We start from the raw sequence: 20092 nt of genomic DNA, 5'->3' as shown, positions 1-20092 counted from the left end.
TCCTCACTTGCTCTGCACTGATGTACATAAGAGTAAAACCTCCTTTCTGACCTCCATGACAACTGATTTATGCCCAGAAGCATGAGTTTTAATTACGATGACATAGAGATGGTCAATTTATTTCCTTGCGCTTACTCACTCATGAATGTGTATTTCCTCCTTCCAGCAAAGAGTAATTATCTCTTTGCAATTATCAGCACAGATGTGGCAAAGTTAGAATTTTCATGATTGTCTGCTAAGACCAGGAGCCCTGAACAATATATGCTCTGCCAGATCTTTCTGCTGGCCTCAGGATTAATGAGTCCCTTGAAAAAGGTTGTTTCTGCCTGAGGTAGGATTTTGTAACAGACATTTCCAAAACTGTAAAATATAGGTGGAGAAAGCATTATTGTAAACTCTTTGTCTTCCATAAAGCATATTCTAAAGGGTATGCTAGAGTTTGAGTTTCTCCAAGGTGTACTCCCACTTGCATTTTATACCTACATGTGTATGGATACATATATGTGCATGTATAGTCTGACACATCTACAGCTAAGTTGCTGGTAATTATTTTATTAAAGGAAGTCCCAGAAACACAGAAAAAATAAAATTTGAAGGGATGGACATGCAAGTATCATTTGGGCTATCTATATGTCTAAGATAGGATCAGATGACTGGTGTCACACTGCACTTTTGTCTCTAATCTATTTTTAAAGACCCAAAGCAGACCGTATGGCACCCAGTGGACATCTTATGCCAAGCCTTTGTTGCCTTATTATCTTTAGAAATATTTTGCTGAAGTGTGACGTAGATCTTCCTTGGTACAGGTCAAACCCATGACTTCTTCATTTGTTTACTATGGTCTCAGGGGAACAGTGTGCTCTCTTTTTTGTACTGAAAGACTGTTGCCATGTATCATTTCCTCTGCTTTCAACTAACAGCCATACTTTTTTAGTCTTTCCTCACTCCTTCTAGACCTGTGATTATTCTCATTGCTCTCCTCTGAATTCTTCACAATTGATACAAATCTTCCTTGCAGTGCAGAACTAAAAGTAGACTCAATATTCCTGCTAAAATTGGAGCTATTGTTCCACCTGATGGCTGTTTTTTCTGGCCTGAAACTATAGAGATTGAATAAGTCCTTCCAGAATTGGATCTAATATTTTTCAGACCATTTCTCCAATTTCTTATGTTTACCTATAAAGGTAAAATTACAATCAAAAGTTTTACTTAACCCTGCTTTACCATACAAGTTAATAAGCAAACTTTCTATACCATCATCCACATCTTTTATGAAAACACCAACCATGGCAAACCCGGGACAATCCTAAACCATAATCGGTAGAGCCTCACAGTTTGACAGGGACCATCTGACAAATTACTTTCTGGACAGGATTACACAAGTTTTATACCCACTTTATGGTGGCTTCATGTAGATTTTTATCCTTGGTTTATATACAAAAATGTTATGAAAGACAATATCAAACCCTTAATGTAATTAGAGTAGCTACCACCTTCAGTAACCCACTTGTTCTTGACAGGTTTGTTCAAAACACCCACTAGTGGTTCTGACATGGCTTCAGACAGTTTGCTAAATATCCTGGTTTGAAGTTCCTCTGTCTCAGAGTGTTATCAACTCTGTGTTTTCACTGAGCTGTAATAGCATATGCCTATCCCAACTCGTTGACAGTGTATATATTCATAATCTTACTTCAGAACATTTAGCAGGATCATAGTGCAAAAGGACTGACAATTATCAAGTACCTCCAACTCTTTCTTGTTATTTTCAAAATAAAAATGTATATTAGACTTCAAGATGTAGCACAAGACATCTGATAAACACTACTATTAAAGTACATGCATACTAACATCAACAAGAACTTTATTTTGTTTAAAGCTTATTTACTTACCTTTCAAAGAGTCTGGATGACATTCTTATCCCATGGTATTTGAATTTATTATAGGAAAAATCACTCAATGCCTGTATCAGAGGCTGGAAGGAGAAGCAGTTTTCTGAGTATCACCATCAAAACAATTGTGAACTGTAGATTAAATTAATCCAGAATTGAGTCCTGCATACAAGTCTTTTGGTGAACCTAGAAAAGAATTTGACACAAGGTCAGGAATTTTCTAATTAATAAATAAGTGCATTGAGAGAGAAGAAGGAATGGAAAAACATATTTGCCAAAAATCAGCATTTTCTTGGGTACATGCTGAGGCAGACTTCAGGATGCGTTGTTGAAGTTTTAACATGGGAAACTGCCAAAACAAAAGTCTGAATCCACAGTTTGCCATATGCCGGTTGGATGATATAAATACCAATCCGCAGAAAGATTCTCTTGCTTTCTAATTGTTTCACTAATTACACAAATAGATATTGCTCTAGCAATATTTTAAGCAATTCATCATGTAAAAAATGTATAGTAAAATTAAAAAAAAAAAAAAGTCTGCTGCTTAAATTATTACAGAATAAGTAGTGCAATCTCCTCAACTCTGTTTTCCTCCAGAGATTGGACCTAATTTCCTAAATTAGGTCCAAATCAAAAGGTCTTGTTCAAGAGCTGAAGAAAGAAAATATTTTAGTAAATTTTTCCTGTCTTTTATTACACTCCAAAGTCTACAGATATACATTTCCAGTAATTAGTACAATAAGGGCAAATGGAACAAAAATACTTTATTAAATAATGAGATACGATTTAATGTCTTTTCTATCTGCTTATTGAGATGTACAGTTTTTCTGAATCACAGTGACCGTGAAAAAGTTGATCTGCATTAACAAACTTTGTGAAAATGAAAGAAAATGCAGTCTTAAAAAACAACATCTTGCAAAACAACAAAAAGTGACAAATAAATTTTGAACGGATCCTAAAAATATGCCTTTCTGTGAAACATAATCAAGGTTTAGTGTGAACACACTTGGATAGAATGTGCTGAAAAAGAATTTAAGTAGAATACGTATCTACTGCGTAAGCAGTTTAATGAGTCTTTAAGCCTTGTTGATCTGGCTTGGGAAAAATACACCATCAGACTCTATCATCAGGTACAGAAGTGGAGCACGCTAATCCTGGAAAAGAAGCCTTTATACTAAGACTGGTTTGAATTTTACAGAAACTTTGTGGACTGCTTAAGTGCTAAATGATCTTTCTCCAAAGGAAAAAGATGGTTGTAACTAGGATACAGGTTTACATCATTTTAATGACAATGTTTACAGGTAAACATTTTCTTTTTGTAAAATTATATGTGCACTTAGACTGTATTGAACATGTAATAACTACCCAGACTGCTTGCTTGATATTTATATAGTGTCAAGGAAATGCAGAAGACTAAACTAACTAAAGGTGTTTCAAAAGTGTAACTTGGATAAAACTTTTATAACTGTTTAATCAAAATTTAAATTAGTGGCATTCAGCAGAATTACGCTTGAATAACTGCTTTTGTCATTCTGCTTCTGCAGAAAACCTGTGCTGCTAAATTTGAAACAGATAGTTTTATTAGGAGGTTTACAGTTAGAAAATAGCTACCCTATAGTAATAATGTGTAAGTGAACGAAGGAGACAGATATGACTAGTGTTATCAAACTGAGTTAAAAGGAGCTGTTTCATGTCTGTTTTGAGTAAAACTTCACAGAAGGAAAAAGTAATTATGTATAGAAAGAAAAATATTTGCATTATCTGAAATTTTAGGAAGGTGCATAATATATTTAGAGGAGAGAATGCCGAATGATTTCACTTTACTTTTTATGTTAAAAACACAAAAATGTTTAGCTGAGTAATGCATGTAACCTCTGAAAAGAAAATAATCGTTCCCCTTGCACTTTCTTTTGGTATGGTCTTACATTTTTTAGGAATACCTTTTTATTACATGTTAAACTTCTCCTCCAATCTGAGCTATTTGAACTGCTTATACAGTTCTATAAATATTGACTAATCCTTTTATATAGAGTGCTTTTATCTTGAGTGACAGCGGTTGCTGCTTGTATAGCAATTGGCAGATAACAAGCAATATCCACAATGTTTGTAAGAACAACTGATTTGTTTATTTTTTATAAAGTGGCTTATTATTTGTCATTTGCTGTGACCTATAGTTATGTTTGCACTAATCTTATTATGAAATAGTAGGCATATAGATGTAAGCCTATGTGTATGTATATATATATATACAATTCTGCAATATAATTATTTTGCAACTATTAACATTACCTAAAAAATAAGCATTGAATAAGCATTGTGTTCACACAGAAATGCTTATGAAATGACATGTATTTAAGTGGCTCTATGATAGTCACTTTGCATTTAATAACTGACATTAATTTTATATAGGCAAGAAATACTCCAACAATAATACATGTAGCTCCTCATAAAACTGATTTTATTTCTTTGTTAACCACCGATGTTTTTATTATCATATGTGTTATCTAAATTTAAAGCTAGAAACATATGATTTCCAAAGTAGTTTAGCATTCTCATGAAATCATTCCATTAATTTGATGATGTAGAGAACATGATTATAAAGGTGGGTTCAGTTTATGCATCTGTTTCACCCTTTCCAGAGCTGAGTCACTATTTCTAGGTGTGACTCAGAGCAAAAGCTACATGGCAAAGGCCTCACAGGTGCTATGGGACAATAAACTAATATACACAGTCATCACACATTACTGAAAATGCAAAAGTATCTAACCTTTCACTGTGCTGATTTTTTTCTATGAAAGGTTTTATAGGGGCTTCAAGTCTATAAATCCTTAAGCATGCTCTGACCACTCTGAAGCCCTAGGACAAAGCTAAGTACATTCCTGATCCTACTGCTTCTAGGCTGCAGTAATTTTTCTCTCTGACACAAAAACCCAGGGAGACCTGCATTTCTACAGCTGTCACATCAAGACTGAGTTATATACAAGACACGTGGACATATTGTTCTCAATGTCAAAGCAGGGAAGGGAGCAATATCAGGCAGGAGATGTACTAAAACATTGACCAAAAGAGGAAACAGCTCACGGTAACTTCACTTTTCATATACTAGAACAGCAAAAGCAGGACAAGTGGCTCACATAGAAATTGCCACAAACTGGGCAAAGCAGACATTGTTCTGGCCCCCAGTCAGTAATGGTTTGGGAGGTACACTTCACTTTGAGAAAGTCACTCCCAATGAGTCATGTTTCTGCCAGATGCCACTACACATTAAGGTATACATAGACATCTCACACTGGAATAAATATGAGCCTGGCTGGAAAACAGAGAGAGGCTGCTGCTGTAAAACTCCACTGCCAGACCAGGGAGATAGCACTAGCTGTGTTTGATAATCTGAAGCTTCAAGTGAAAACTATATACTATAATTGAAGACTGATGAGAGGAGGATCACTGTGGAGAGAGCTTTTTATATACATTCTATGTCCACGTCACTCTGTCTAATCTTTCAAACAAATCTCAACCAATTCTCAGTTCCCTTCTGGCTCTCCTGTAATTTACCGCTCTCTGAGCTGCATCGAGTTACAACTGTGATTGAATAAAGTGGACAGGCAAGGAATTAGCCTGAGTAGCTACATTTATCTGCTGCTATTTGAACCAATTCATTGTGGCTGAATGCTGCTCTGTAATTTTCCATGAAAAATGGCTGCATTTTGCTGTAAAAACAAAGCTTGGTGAGAATTTGTATGTAAAACTATGTGTGGTGCCTGCAACTCTGTGAGTCTCAGCATACCTCATTATCTAATTTACAGGCAACAGTTTTGCTGTGGGGACAGACATAAATATCTCTAACCACTTTGTGCTGATAATACTAGTTTGAAAACTAACTGCAAAGTATTTTTCTCTAGAATAACTATAAAGTGGAAGTACTAGGACTTGCACTTAGCATGACTTTTCAAAACTGTATTGGATATTTTGACTGCTTCCAAGGGACATATAAGAAGCAAATGTTCCTTGATCCATTGCATACATATCAGTCACTTGATTGCTCAAGGGAGAAGTTACTATAATTATCACTTTATAGATGAACAACAGTGCAGAGGGATAATCAGATTAGTTTTACAAGAGGAACAGATTTGTTTTTCATCGTGAAGTTTGATCCAGAAGACATAGTTAGGTAACATCTATCAGATTACAGTGAAATTGAGATGAGGAGTTCTTCTTTTACCCAATATACCAGAAGCCAAGCGTTGTATGGAAGAAGAGGAAATATGAGTCTGTATTGCCCATCTTCTATGGAAGTGCTCTCAACACCAAGCTCGGAGATGTTTGAGAAAATATTGCTTTCATCTTTTCTTGCTTTATATATTATATATAGGAGAGGTAAAGAAAGTATCCACTGTAGATACATGGTACCAGGAATATTTTACTGGGACATACAGGTTCAAATCCCTCCAACAGCTTCTCTCACATCCACACATCCCAGGCGAATTCTCCTCACCATATGACCATGGCTGATGAACCCCAAGTCACTGCCGCCTTGTTTTTGGAAGAACTGAGATCCATTGTTTATTTGTGAATAACTCCAGTATGCCCCTAATCCTGAAATGTGGCAACTGCCCACTTGTTACAGACGGAGTGCATCTCACTACATCTTGCCCAGACAACAAATAGGATGCAGGTTTAATCTCTTCTTTGGATTTCACTGTCACACTGTGCAGCTCCCTGCTCACTCTGTGAATTTTATTCTTCAGATAGCCAGCTCACTGTACATACATTTTGCAGGGATGTTCACCTACTTGTCAGTCTGTCACACTATATCATACAGTACTTCTAAATCCTGTGGCTCTGACTTGAATATTGTGGCTCCCAGATGTTTCATATAGAAACAGGAATACTAGTCTGTAATTCTTCTACTGTTTGAATGTGAAAGAGAGGAAAGACCAGCAGACTGTACTCCAGCTCATCAACATGCTATATTATGAATATGAATTAAGCAACAATCCTTGACTTTTTATATGTGATAAATAATTCAGTTCCTCTCAAAGCATTCTACGCTTCTACCACAGAATAGGTGGGAAACAATTACTTGATCACATGTTTTGGAGGTGATATTTATCTCAATTTCATCACATTATCCACATCAAAACTGTCAATTTGTTTGGTTCATTTATCCAAAATGTGATTGTTACTGATACATAATACTTTGCACAAGAATATCATGTCATATGAATGGTATTTTTATATTTAACATATTTTAGACTTGTGAGTCAATCATCACTTATGAAGACATTCCCCTCTAATTAAAGATAATGAAACACATGCTATTAAAAATGTCATTTTGGACTCCAGTTATCTAATAAAGCATGTCTAATTCTTTGTTTATTCTTCAGGTACTCACTGTGATGAAGACATCAATGAATGTTACACGAACCCTTGCCAAAATGGTGGAATCTGTGAGAATTTTCCTGGGAATTACACTTGCCATTGCCCACCTGCAGACAAAGAAGGGATTTATTACGGTGGCTGGAATTGTACAGAAGTTCTCCATGGCTGTACTGATCAACAATGCCAAAACAATGGAATATGTATCCCACATTTAAAAAATGGCCAACATGGATTCAGATGCATATGTTCACCTGGGTATACTGGAACACACTGTGAAACCATAACCACGTTTTCTTTTCAAGGAAACAGTTTCCTTCTGTTGAAGAATCACCCGTCACCTAAAAAGGAATTTTTCTATAATATAATTCTGAAGTTTCAAACTGTGCAACCTACAGCTTTGCTGTTTTACCGAGGGGAAAAAAATACATTTGCGAAACTGGAGTTACTGAATGGCTACTTACACTTATCCGTGCAAGTTAATAACCAGCCACAGGCTCTTTTGCATATTTCACATAATGTCAGTGATGGAGAATGGCATTCAGTGGAGGTAACCTTGGCAAGAGCTGTTACTCTTAATTTGCTTGACAGCTCTTGTGTAGAATCGTGTCTCAATAAAACATCTGTTATGATAGATCACGATCACGTGATGCTTGCATTTCAGAGCACATTTTTGGGTGGCTTACCAGTGGGGAACATTAGCAGCAACTCTCTACTTAACGTCTATAATATACATTCTGCACCTTCATTTGTAGGCTGCCTTCAGGACATTGAAATAGACTTGAATGTTATTACTCCAGAGAATGTGTCACCTGAATCATCTTTAAATGTCAGGACAGGCTGTACTAAAGAGGACTGGTGTGAAACCCACCCTTGTCAGAACAGGGGACGCTGTACCAACCTGTGGCTGAGCTACCACTGTGATTGCTACCGGCCGTACACAGGGCCAAGCTGCACAACAGGTAAGGGAATGCTGTTGGCATTCATGTTTTAAGTGGTTGCAGAAAACAAGATCATAAACAATCTTGTTTACTGGTGATGAAATGGCATGACCCTTAGGATCTCTGGAGCTTAATGTCAACTGGTAAGAAAGTGCAAGAGGTTAGTAATAGCATGCATTTGTTATTTTCTAGTTAGTTTCTCAGGAAGGCTACTTTTCAGCCTGACAAAAAAAGTCAGGCTAAACTGGTGAATTCCACTCATCCAGTTTTAAAATCTTCTTAGTGCTCTTAGCACGCCATAAACTCTGGAAAACTGTAGTTCACTGAAGGTTATGCCCCCTAAATAGAATTTAGAAAGCAACCAAGTCACTTGGAGTTTAAGTCTTACTTTCAAAGTGTTCTTTGAAAAGTTTATCCTCAAGCTCTCTAGGCTTTTATAAAGAAACTCATTTAAGGCAATGAAAGGCAAGCAAAAGTACTGCAAGTTAAAAAAAGACAGATTCCAATTTTAAAAAATGAACAAGATTATACTATTAACTTAATCTGATTAGCCCAAGGGGGAAGGCAGGGTTTCAGAGGCTGGAAACAGGGTCCATTCATCTCTCAGCTGATCCCAGGGCAGCTCTGGAGAATCACTGCACTACCAGAGGGCTGCTTGGTGGCCAGAGGGAAACTTGTCCATATTTCAGCAAACAAAAGAGCACATCTCAGCAAACAACCTCTTTGGCAGTGACGAGCAGGCATACAAAAGCTGCAGATGCTCGTAGCACTTTCCCTGCTACAAATGATCTTTCCATAAGCAGGCTGAGGCAGAGTAGAAGGAGAATGGGAGGTCCTTGCCCAGCTCACTGCTGTAGTGCATCCGGTGTGTGAAACACTCTGGAGCTGTAAATGGAGCAACCCTCAGGAACATTTTGGGGTGGACTCCGCCATCCTACCATCCTATCCCAGGAAAAGTTTTAGGGATTTCAAAGAAGCAGTTTTGTTTAAGAAAATTTTACAGGACTGAGTCTTCCATGCAGTGCCCTTGCCCCTGCTTCCCTCTCTGCCCCCTTATTAACCATTCACACACAGTCAATTAGTAATATTTAGGGATGAAAAAATACATACGTACATACACACATATACATACATACATATATTTATGTATATGTATTTGCCAAGTAGACTGGAAAAAATGAAGTGCAACAACAGAGCCATGGCCAGATTGGAATGGACAGATCCTAAACTGGTGTAAACTGGCATGGTTGCACTGCTGCTAGTGAAGCTACATTGATTTACATCAGCTGAACAACTGGCCCCAGGGGTTTTGATGAATGCATTGCTGCAGAAAGCTGTAGCTTGAAATGCATTTCAAAATGTTTAAATACAATTTCATTTTGTATGCTATACTTAATAGTTATCAATACTTTTCAATAGTTTTTCTTTTTGGTTTTATTGCAAAATGACAAAGTCTGAGAGGTAATTGTAACAGACTTCTTTGAAGTCTAGCTGTAATTTATCCAAAGATTTGGAAAGCAACTTTGGAGTACAGGACAACATCTGGTAAATATGTTTGCCTCCTTATATGAAGTAAAATTAAAACCAGTCAGGGCCAGGAGAGGCTTATACTGGCATTAAAACTGTTGAGAATGATTAGAAAGCATGCTTTTTTTTCTTTTTCCTGCTGACCACAATATTCCTGCAAATCATGGCACCATGCCATTTTGATACATAGGTTCTAGATATATGCCATATTTAAAAGTCTGTGGCAGGTTTCTTAAAAGGCAGAGTGGGGGAGACTTGCGGTAAAGGATAACATAAGAAAAGCTAGTGTCTTTTTGAAGAAAAGTTGCTGCCAAGTATTTAATTGACAAGAGGCAATATTTTCTCTACATATACAAAATAACAAACAGATGTTGACTCATTTTGATCAACATCCAGATGTTGTGACTCAGGAGGTTAATATTGGCCAAGGTGATGCTAGTCATCTCATCAAACAAAAGATCAGATAGATGAATTATATATGTATATTTATAAATAGAGAAATGTAACAAAGTAGTTGTAAACATTAAATATCTTTTTGAAGATTGCTTCCTTCTAATACTGCAAATGTGTAATCCTCATTCCAGCAGAAATTTTTTTTACCCTCATGAAAAAATGTCTCATTCTCTAGTACCAACTTACAGAGAAGACATAACTTAATGAGTTTTAATGCCTCAAAACACCCATTTCAACAAATATTTATTTCTACGTACCATACTTTTAACAAGCAGATGTAGATATATAGGTAACATTATTAATAGAATTAAAATATTTCAAATATATTTATTAAATTGTCTGTTTAGGAATAAGTAAGGGATTTATTCCTGTTGCTAAACAATATTACCATGCCACATAGTAGTGCAGTGTGGTTATTAAGGGTCTATTGGGGCTTCACAGTCAGTCCCTATTTTCATTGGATTTTTAATGTAGTCATAAAAAAAAAAAAAAAAAAACTATGAGGGTCTTGCTCTAGGAGTTTTACTGCAGAAAAGAGGAATGTCTCTTTAGCTATGTGAGCATTTTAAAAAAACTTGGTTTATTCTTTCTATGAATCTGATATATTAAAAATAGCTCTTGAAAGTGTTTAAGAAGGAAGTCTATAATATTGAGGACAAGATCACAAAACTTAAAAGTGTAAAAATAGAAACACTTTGTTGTGCTTTAACGAGATGATTCATCAGAATAAAATACGGTTTAGGCTACATATTTTGTATCCTTACAAGTCTGAAAATCATTACTGAAAATAAAGACTAAGGGAGAGAGACAGATGGTTTTGGTTTAATCATTTTAATTGTTAAGCAAAAAAGAAAAAAAGAAAAAGGCCTACTCAATAATTTTTTTCCCCATGACACCATAGCATTATGGGCACTCACAAGACTGAGGAAGATTCATAACTGGATACAAGTTGATGCACATGAGCATGTACTGAACTCCAGCAACAGAAAGTCTGTCAGAGAACTGGGGAGGCCATGCGCCATCAAATAGCTGGAGGTTTTACACAAGGGGTTTGCTGAGCAGCTTTCGTCTATTTCTACAATTGGAATCAGTGCAAAAAATATCACGAAGTTCCGGAATTACATTAACTTCCATGGTCATCAGAGGATCAAAGCACCTAGGTTCTTTTCAAAATGATCTTTCTGAGGACCAATCCAGGAAACTGTAGAAATCTGTCCTTGTTTAACCATTTGAAAACACAACATTACACAGAGCATGATAAAGGGGAAAAATATGCCCAATAATATAACATCTGGTCCAGTACCAGAGTTTAATGCTACAGCCATGGAAGCCAACAGGAATTTTGAAATAGAAGCTATTTACAGCTGGATCAAGTCTTTATTCATCCATAAATACCAGCACATCTTACTGCCATACGTAAATATTACCAGAAGTAGCTATTTAATCATTACATTGTTTCCCTGTCATTTAGCCCTAACTATTTTATCTTTCTCCCTTCTCTTTCTTTTTTATCTTTTCCCATATTGCTAACCTCAAGAGTACATTCCAGGCCGGTTTGGATCTGAGGACTCCTCAGGCTACGCTGCTTTTTCTGTTGATGCCACTCAGAATGAAAATTTGAACATATCAATGTTTGTCCGAACACGCAAATCTTCTGGTTTGTTACTGGCTTTGAGAAACAGTACTTACCTCTATGTAAGAGTCTACTTGGAAGGTGGGAAACTCAAAATGTTAGTTTTAAATTCCATTAAGTTATTAGGGAAACACTCCATGAACGATGGAAACTTTCATTTAGTAACATTAAAAATAGAACCAAATAAGATGGAATTGTTCCAGTCTTCTCAATACCTAGGCTTTGTTTCTACTCCAGTACTACCCATCCAAAGTAGGGATATTCTTTACATTGGAGGCCTACCAGATAACAAAGAAACTGATAGAAATGGCAGGTATTTCAAAGGCTGCATCCAAGATGTAAGAGTGAATAACCAGCCACTGGAATTCTTCCCCATCACCGATCCACTGAATTCACTTATCAACCGAACCCTGATCAATGTCACCCAAGGCTGCACTGGTGACAACCTCTGCAAGGTAAGAATGACATTTTTCAGAGGACTTTCATATGTTTATAATGGGAAATTTCTTTTAATTTAATCCTTTATAATTTTTCATATGTTCCCATACATTATTTGATGATAATGACATCTTAGGAAAACATGTAAGAATGCTAGAAAGAGCAGATTTTGTTGAGTTATGCTATATATAATGAATTATCAGCTGCAAAATGTATTTGCATCAGGGAAAATTAAAACATTTTAAGATTGAAATACCGTTTTTCAGCAATTATTGAACATGCTGTGCTGTCATAGTACTGGTCTTTATAACTTTCCATCTGAAATAAACAGAAATCTTGTTTTTTGCCAAACAGCCCCCTATCCTTAGAGCTGGGAGCCCACCAGCTTTTATTCATACTTAGGTTGTCTCTTCTCTTTCCCCACAGTCCAACCCTTGCCACAACGGTGGTGTGTGCTATTCAATCTGGGATGACTTCACTTGCACGTGCCCCCCTAACACAGCAGGGAAGGCGTGTGAGGAAGTTAAGTGGTGTGAGCTTGGGCCCTGTCCTCATAAAGCACAATGCCAGCTGGTGCGCCAAGGATTTGAATGTAGGTACATTTCAGTTATTCCTATCATCTTTGGATATTAGCAACAATAGACATTTTCATCAGCATTTCCTTAAAACAATATTCACTGCCTTTAAAGTTCATTCTAATGTCATTTCTGTATTAAATAATAATTATGTCAGTTCTAAGTAACATTAACAGGAAGAGTCTGCCCTATAAAACCCAGAAATTTTTAAGCAGACCCCTTGACACAGACACCAACGTTTACAGGACCTTTGCTTTTGACTTATTCAGCACAGCTTGTTGAGGTTGTACAACAAATCAGTACATTGCCAGAGTGTGAGTGTACCCTTCATACTCTACTGCAAAGAGATAAGAGGATATCCAGTGCTGGATTAACCTTAGGATGTTCTCAATCCTCCTGAACAGACAAGATACATGACATACATTGCATCATTTGATTTTCTTAAATGTTAAATATCTTTTAAGAAAGTCACCTTAATACCAGCAGTACAGTTATTCAACTAGTATCTTCATAACAAGCACCTGCATGCCAATCAGTCTGTCTATTTGAAAACTGATGATCATTGACCATCTTAAGAACATTATCCACCCTGCATATCTCTTTCCTTGTCCTTCCCACCCTGGAGTGGAATTTAAAAAGCAAGTAAGGATTTTGAAGCAATATTTTTTCTGTTTGCTATTAAAGAAAGCGCTAACAATGATGTGAATGAAGATAAATACACAGTCTGATGGAAGCTGTTAGAATGACTGACTCTTAGGAATGAGAAGGTTGGTCAACAAAAGATTTCTATCATAGACAATTTGCTGACAGACAAATATGATGCTATTTTTGTTGAGATTGTTAGAATCAGCGTTGCAGCGCTTGTTAAAATTTATAACTGAAATTAAAATAATTGCACTTTCTCTAATAGACATCTTTAATGATAACATCAACATACTTTCATAAACTTTACTATTGCATATTATGGTAGAATATAAACACACAGAGACAGAGAAGTAAAAAGTATCTGAACTGTTTCCTTTTGTTAAACTCAAGGTCATTTACACTGTTAGATTTCTGTGCTTGTTTATGTGGCAATAGTAGGGAGTTTCCTTAATAGATAATCAAAAATTCCTGCACTACAGAGCTGTATTTTTAACTAGTTGTTTTCTTAGCTACAGCATAGACACACGGTATTGAAAAATACGAGTTTTACTGGCCAGGGAGTTCTCTGCCAACCTAGTCTTACCTTCTGGATAAGCCAAGGCAGAAAAAGAGCTGTTTCCCAGAGGCTGTGGCTATAGTTCCACCTAAACAGCTGTGATTAGCAAGCCCTTTAGTAAAACATGCCCTCCAAAATAAGAGAAAAGGCCAATACAGGAAGCTGATGTGGGGAACATCAAGTAACAGCAAAACTGTATTCGTAGTGTCATAGATGACAGTAAAAGCACATCCAGATGGTCTGCTGTGCTCAGGACTTCGTAAGAGTTCTACAGGAGTATTTTAGCTTTATGAGCTTAAAAAACTCAGCTTTATGAGACATTTAAAAAATCAGAAATAATTTTGAAAAGCTCTGACTTTCATTTTTAGTATGGTTTCCTCTGAGGAAACTTTTCCAGTAAGAAAGACACTGCATTTGATGTGCCAGGCAATATTGTTACACCTCTGCTGCCTTAGTATCAGGATATACAGTCAATAATTTCATACTGGGACTCCCAGGGGTTCTTTTTATCAGGATTTACTGAGCCCAGAGATACTTCAGGAACCTACTTTATCTCAGTGCTAGGATCTTGCAAAGCTAAATTTGTCTGAAGTACAGACAAGACATTCCTTCCTCTCCCTCCTTCCTGTCTGTAATCCTCATAAATCTCAGAATGTGCGAATTTACAGCCCAGCAAGTGAGTGCATTTTAGTAGAAATCATGCTAATGAAAGATGTCAAATACCTTTGTGAAGATGTCCATAAAACTGCCACAATGTTGCCCATCAATTTTCACTCACAGCAGTGCAAACTGAGTGCTGCTCTCCCAATCCCAGCAGCACAGGCTCAGTGCTGTCAGTAGGGCTGTGGCAGGGCATACACAGCAGGAGAAGCTGGCTTTAAACGTGACAGGCATGACTCTTGCATTGATTTTGAAGGGGAAGTTTTGACAACTGACTTCAATTAATTTCATCCTTTTTGCATCAGTGATAGTAAATCAGGGTCCAACCAAATACTTTCTAAAACCTCTTTAGTGCTTTACCCAAGAAAAGAGGAATTGAGAACAAAGGTTCAGTCCATCCAGATCTGTCGTGGGAAATAACTAGCTACCCATATTTAGGGAATGAGCATAAAATGATATAGATCTTCTTTTGAAGTACCCTCTCAGCCTCAGGTTTGAGTTGTATATAATTATGACCACGTCCTTCTCTTTGTCTAAAGAAGAAAAAGAGAGGTAACACTAATGTAGAACTGTATCTTTAGAACAATAATTTGAGATGATACAAAGCAGCACACTTTTGATGTCACTATGGCTGGTGCTGGCACTGCCCTTTAATTTCTGTATCTGTAAGGGGCAGGCAAGGATAACCGAAACACTGGTGGAATTTGACTGGTTTTCAGCAAACTCAAAAGCATGGGGCACCAAAGAGATAATTTTGCACATGTATCAGTTTAAAGTTGCCCTGGTTTCTCAATTATTATCTTTGCACAGGTCTTGCTAACGCAGTGTTTAGTGGACGAAGCAGTGCGATATTTTACAGAAGCAATGGAAAAATCAGCAGAGATCTCACCAATATCATATTTGGCTTTCGAACTAGGGACACTGATGTGATACTGCTGTACGCTGAGAAGGAGCCAGAGTTTGTTACCATCAGTATTCACAACTCCAAATTACTCTTTCAGTTACAAAGTGGCAACAGCTTTTATAAGCTGACTCTTGCTAGTTCACTGCCTGTGAGCGATGGAAAATGGCATCAAGTGATGGTCTCCATGGTAGAGCCCCTGTCCACGTTCTCTAGATGGCACATTGATATAGATAACAAGAAAGACATTGCAACTAGCACAACTGCTGCAGGAAGCCTCAACTTTTTAAGAGAAGAGACAGACATCTATGTGGCTGACAAGGCTTTTGACAGTCTGGATGGCCTGCGAGGATGTATGAGCACAATAGAAATCAGTGGCATTTATCTCTCATACTTTGAAAATGCTGACATTCCTACTAAAAAACCTCAAGAGGAGCAATTTCTCAAAATATCTGCAAACCCTGCTCATACTGGCTGTTTGCAGGTAGATGTCTGCAGCTCAGATCCCTGTTTGCATGAGGGGATATGTGAAGACTTCTATACTTCCTACCATTGCATATGTCCCAAAGGATGGACTGGCACCCATTGCGAAGTCAACATTGATGAATGCTCTTCAAACCCCTGCATTCATGGAAACTGCACTGACGGGATTACCTCTTATGAGTGCAGTTGTGAACCTGGTTATACAGGGGTAAATTGTGAAGAGGACATAGACAACTGCCATGGCCACCAGTGTGCAAATGGGGCCACTTGCATTGATGGTATTAATGGATATTCTTGCCTGTGTGCTGGTAACTTCACAGGAAAATTTTGCAGGTACTATAAACAAGGGAGATCCATATGACTTTGTCAGGTGTCTTCTGAATGGTTATTACATCACTCGTCTCCATTTTAAACACAGATGTTATGCATTTATCTACATATCAATCATGGCTTCAGAATTAATATATAAAGAGTCTGCAGTACAGAAAGCTGTACAGATCAATTAGATGTGGACCAAGGCAGTGGAGAGCTGGTAGATCAGGCAAAGACTGATGAGGAAAGGAGACAGGCACAGCTCTGCTACCCATCTCTGCTGCCAGCCTGGGTCCTACGAACTCTCTGATGATAGGATTACAAGTCTGCCAGAGCCCAGAGATAGATAAGTTACAACCTTTTTCAGAAAAAAATATTTTAAAGGTTCTGAGTATCTAAAACTGTATTTTATTAGAGTAATAGAACTCTAGAACTCTAAGTACAGAAATTCAGATTTGGTGGGTAAGAGAAAATAACATGAGGGCTTGTAAGAGTTTATAAAGAAGTTTTTCTCCCCATGACATTATATTTGCTAGGTCAATCTTTTCCTCTAATCTTATTCTCTCAGCCCAGCAGTCCTGGTGGGTGCAGACACCACACAGCCCACTCTTCCCATCACTTCTGAGACTCCTCACATGCCTACTCTTCTCAGACACTCCCCTGTAAAGGCTGCAGGCTCCTCCCCTCCTTTAACTGCCCTTCTCTGCACACCATAAACTTCTGCCTTCTGAGCATGTCCTGTTGCTCTCAGAGAAGGCAAAATCCTTCTCCTTCCTCAAGAGGACTCCAGCAAACTCAGTCTGCTGCATCATGAAGGATGCAAACAGACAATCATCTTCATGCTGGCCAACCACAGTCTTTTAGGCTGTAATTACACAACTGTCAATTTTTGTCGACTTTTTCTGAGTAGTGAGGTCATCTTGAGGTTTGAAGATTCCTGATATTGGCCCAATATGGTCTATCATGTATGGTAAGTCACTTTTTTGAACTCTTCTACCAAGCTGTCCAGGTATCAAATAGAGCCATGTCAGTAATGTAGGTACAGTGTTGTTTTGTTTGTTTAGGGTTTTTTTTGCTAAGAAAGGAATCATTAACTTACCAGTAAATACTTGGAAAAGGAAAACAAATTCATCAAATTAAAAAAGTTAAGCAAAACCTGGTTTGTGAGTCTGACAGTTGCTGCTGTCTTTCCTTTGGATGATATCCTAGCCAGTAACAGCATTGCTCCCCCAGTTCAGTTGCTGCCTACCACTTACCCTGAGCACCCTGAGTACCCCAGGCACCAGGCATGTCAATGCACACAGATGTGGGGTTTCCTTTCCAAAAAGGAAACCAAGGAGGCACTAAGTATGTGCAGCCCCTGAAACTGTGTGTTCATTTACAGCTAAAATGCCATTAGTATTGAATAGTATTTGCAAACAGGAGCACTGCTCCCTCTATTTGGAGACTAACAGTATTCAACTGATTCAAATAATAAATTTGCAAGGTAGATCTGTTTTCCAATAAAGCAGTGAACTAGAGTCAAACGAAAAGCTGAAAGAGCATGAGACATTCAGAAACAAGGAAAGTGAGAATAACTGCCATTGCCTTCTTACTTACCTAGGTACAGAAGATTACCATATACATTTTGTGGGAATGAAGAGAGAAACCTCACATGTTTCAACTATGGCAACTGTACCAATCTCAACGGCGAGTTGACATGTGTTTGCCTGCCGGGCTTTGCTGGAGAACGGTGAGATGCTTTGCCCAGCAGATCTTTGTGGAACAATTCTTCCAAAAAGTGTTCCAGAAGGGTCCAGAGGGTAACAGCCACAAGGGTTTTGCCCTCCTTCAAAAATACAGACAAAGCAGCTGTTTAAGTTCAGCAGTTCCTTGCTTGAGTGACTTTGAGGTTCTGAAAGTATAGCAGTTTTACTTAGACAAAATTGACAAATTAATGCAGCAAGATTCAATCCAATATAGCACCAGTGCAAGATATTATTTGTACACTTGCTTCTATGTACCTGTTTTTTGGCGTCCATGCCAATTTTATACGTGACAAGCTAGAATGTTATCTTTCCATTGGTGGGGACAAATAAACACATATATCCTGCTCATATATATATGAAAATCAGCTACAATACACAGACACATGAATATGCAAAGCTGTTTAATTTTCACATGTATATGTTGTGATTATGCAATCTATTCTTTCATAGGGATGGTATGAGATGAAATACCTGGTGCTATTGCAGCTTGTTACTTTCTTACTAAATGTTGAAGTATGAAAACAGAATTATTATTTTTAAATGAAGTTAAGAAATAATTTTTACATGTTATAATTTAGTCTGAAACAGACGAGCCTTCCTCACAGTGAAATTTGTTTCTTGTATCATATTGTTGCAATTCACACTTAACATTTGATAATGTTCCACAAACAGCTCTGGAGCAGGGGAGGCCTGACAGCCTCAGGTTATTAGGTGGTGTAGAAATGTAGGAAGACATTGTCCCAGCCATAATATAATCTGAACAGGTAAGAACATCTTTCTGGGTAGTGAGAAAGGAAACACCATATGTGCTCATAGTGAAATTAGCATTACATCAGAGCACAATACCCAAAAGTTCAACAGGACCAAGCTATGCTGGCTCTGCAAACACCAAATTTTCAACAAAAGGTTTTCATTCTTTCAAAAAACTTATTAACCCCTTGATTTTATGGAAATAATACAGTAAGTGATAAAAGACAGATGAAATTAAAATTTCCACCCACTTAGTGCACAGTATAGTTGGCAGACATGTCTGCATTGTACTGTTTAACTCAGCTGGACCTCGCAGTATTAAAATAAAAGGTGAAAAAATAAAATAAAATATAAAAAAGTAAAAGCATATTAGACACTTCTTTGGTGTGTATATTTCTTGGGACTTCAAGGTAGAAGGAAAGTACTTTTTCCTTCTTTCTTCCTCTGCCAGCCAACTTGCTAACTACAGCTTTGGGAATGAGCTTTCCTTAAAACCATCCCACTGGCTGGCAGTAATCTCTGTTTTATGGTTCCCATGATTCTCGTATTGAACAGTAGCCTTGTACCAAGTATGCTGTGCTTTAACTGTCTATCACAGCAAGGCATTCCTCTCCAAAATCTAAAATTGACTATTGGTCCTCTTTTCCTCCAGGCTCTCAAACCATAAACCAGTAGTACTTCCATGCTTGCAGATCTTAATATACCAAATGAGAAAATTTCACTCCTTTTTCAGAACAAATTCAAATATATCAGTTAATAAGAAAATTAAACCCAAACCCCTCTGTATATTTATGCATTAGATTGATAAAGCAGTCGTTTTCCTTTAAGATGATATTTCATCCCTCAGAAAGCCATTGGTGCACAGTGTAGAGAAAATAATCTTTCTATGTCAATCAATTGACCTGGGATCACAAAAAAAGCCCAATGAACTTAATAATTAGTGGAAAGGGAAATGTGTAAAGATTGCTCTGCATAAAAGAACATATAGCTGTCTCTTGAAAACAAATTTTTCGCTCAATTCAGGCTGGTATTTTAAAAATTACCTAAGGGAGTTAGGTTTTTAAGTGTTCATGAAACTCAGTTGGATTCCAGTGCCTAATTCCCTGGCAGATTCGGGGGTTGGGGTGTTTTTCTTTTCACAGATAAGTTTGTATCTATACAATTTTTACACATTGGATAAATACTTTAATTTAGCTTTTTAAAGT

At 37.3% G+C, this 20092-nt stretch overlaps 1 protein-coding gene across 7 annotated transcripts in view; it reads left to right on the top strand.

Annotated features, from left to right (window-relative positions):
* CRB1 (crumbs 1, cell polarity complex component) overlaps positions 1-20092 on the top strand; it is a 110314-nt gene that overhangs the window by 60908 nt on the left and 29314 nt on the right. For all 7 annotated transcript variants that reach the window (XM_026854314.1, XM_026854313.1, XM_026854318.1 and 4 more), the window contains exons 6-10: positions 7274-8227; positions 11724-12274; positions 12684-12849; positions 15504-16410; positions 17993-18121. In XM_026854314.1, the coding sequence (XP_026710115.1) occupies positions 7274-8227; positions 11724-12274; positions 12684-12849; positions 15504-16410; positions 17993-18121 (2707 nt within the window). The remainder of the gene's footprint in view (positions 1-7273; positions 8228-11723; positions 12275-12683; positions 12850-15503; positions 16411-17992; positions 18122-20092) is intronic.

This window comes from Athene cunicularia, assembly GCF_003259725.1.
Source record: "Athene cunicularia isolate RWA chromosome 8 unlocalized genomic scaffold, athCun1 chr8_part1, whole genome shotgun sequence".
NCBI lineage: Eukaryota > Metazoa > Chordata > Aves > Strigiformes > Strigidae > Athene > Athene cunicularia.
Note: the sequence above shows the minus strand (reverse complement) of the source record. Positions and strands in the feature narration are given on the sequence as shown.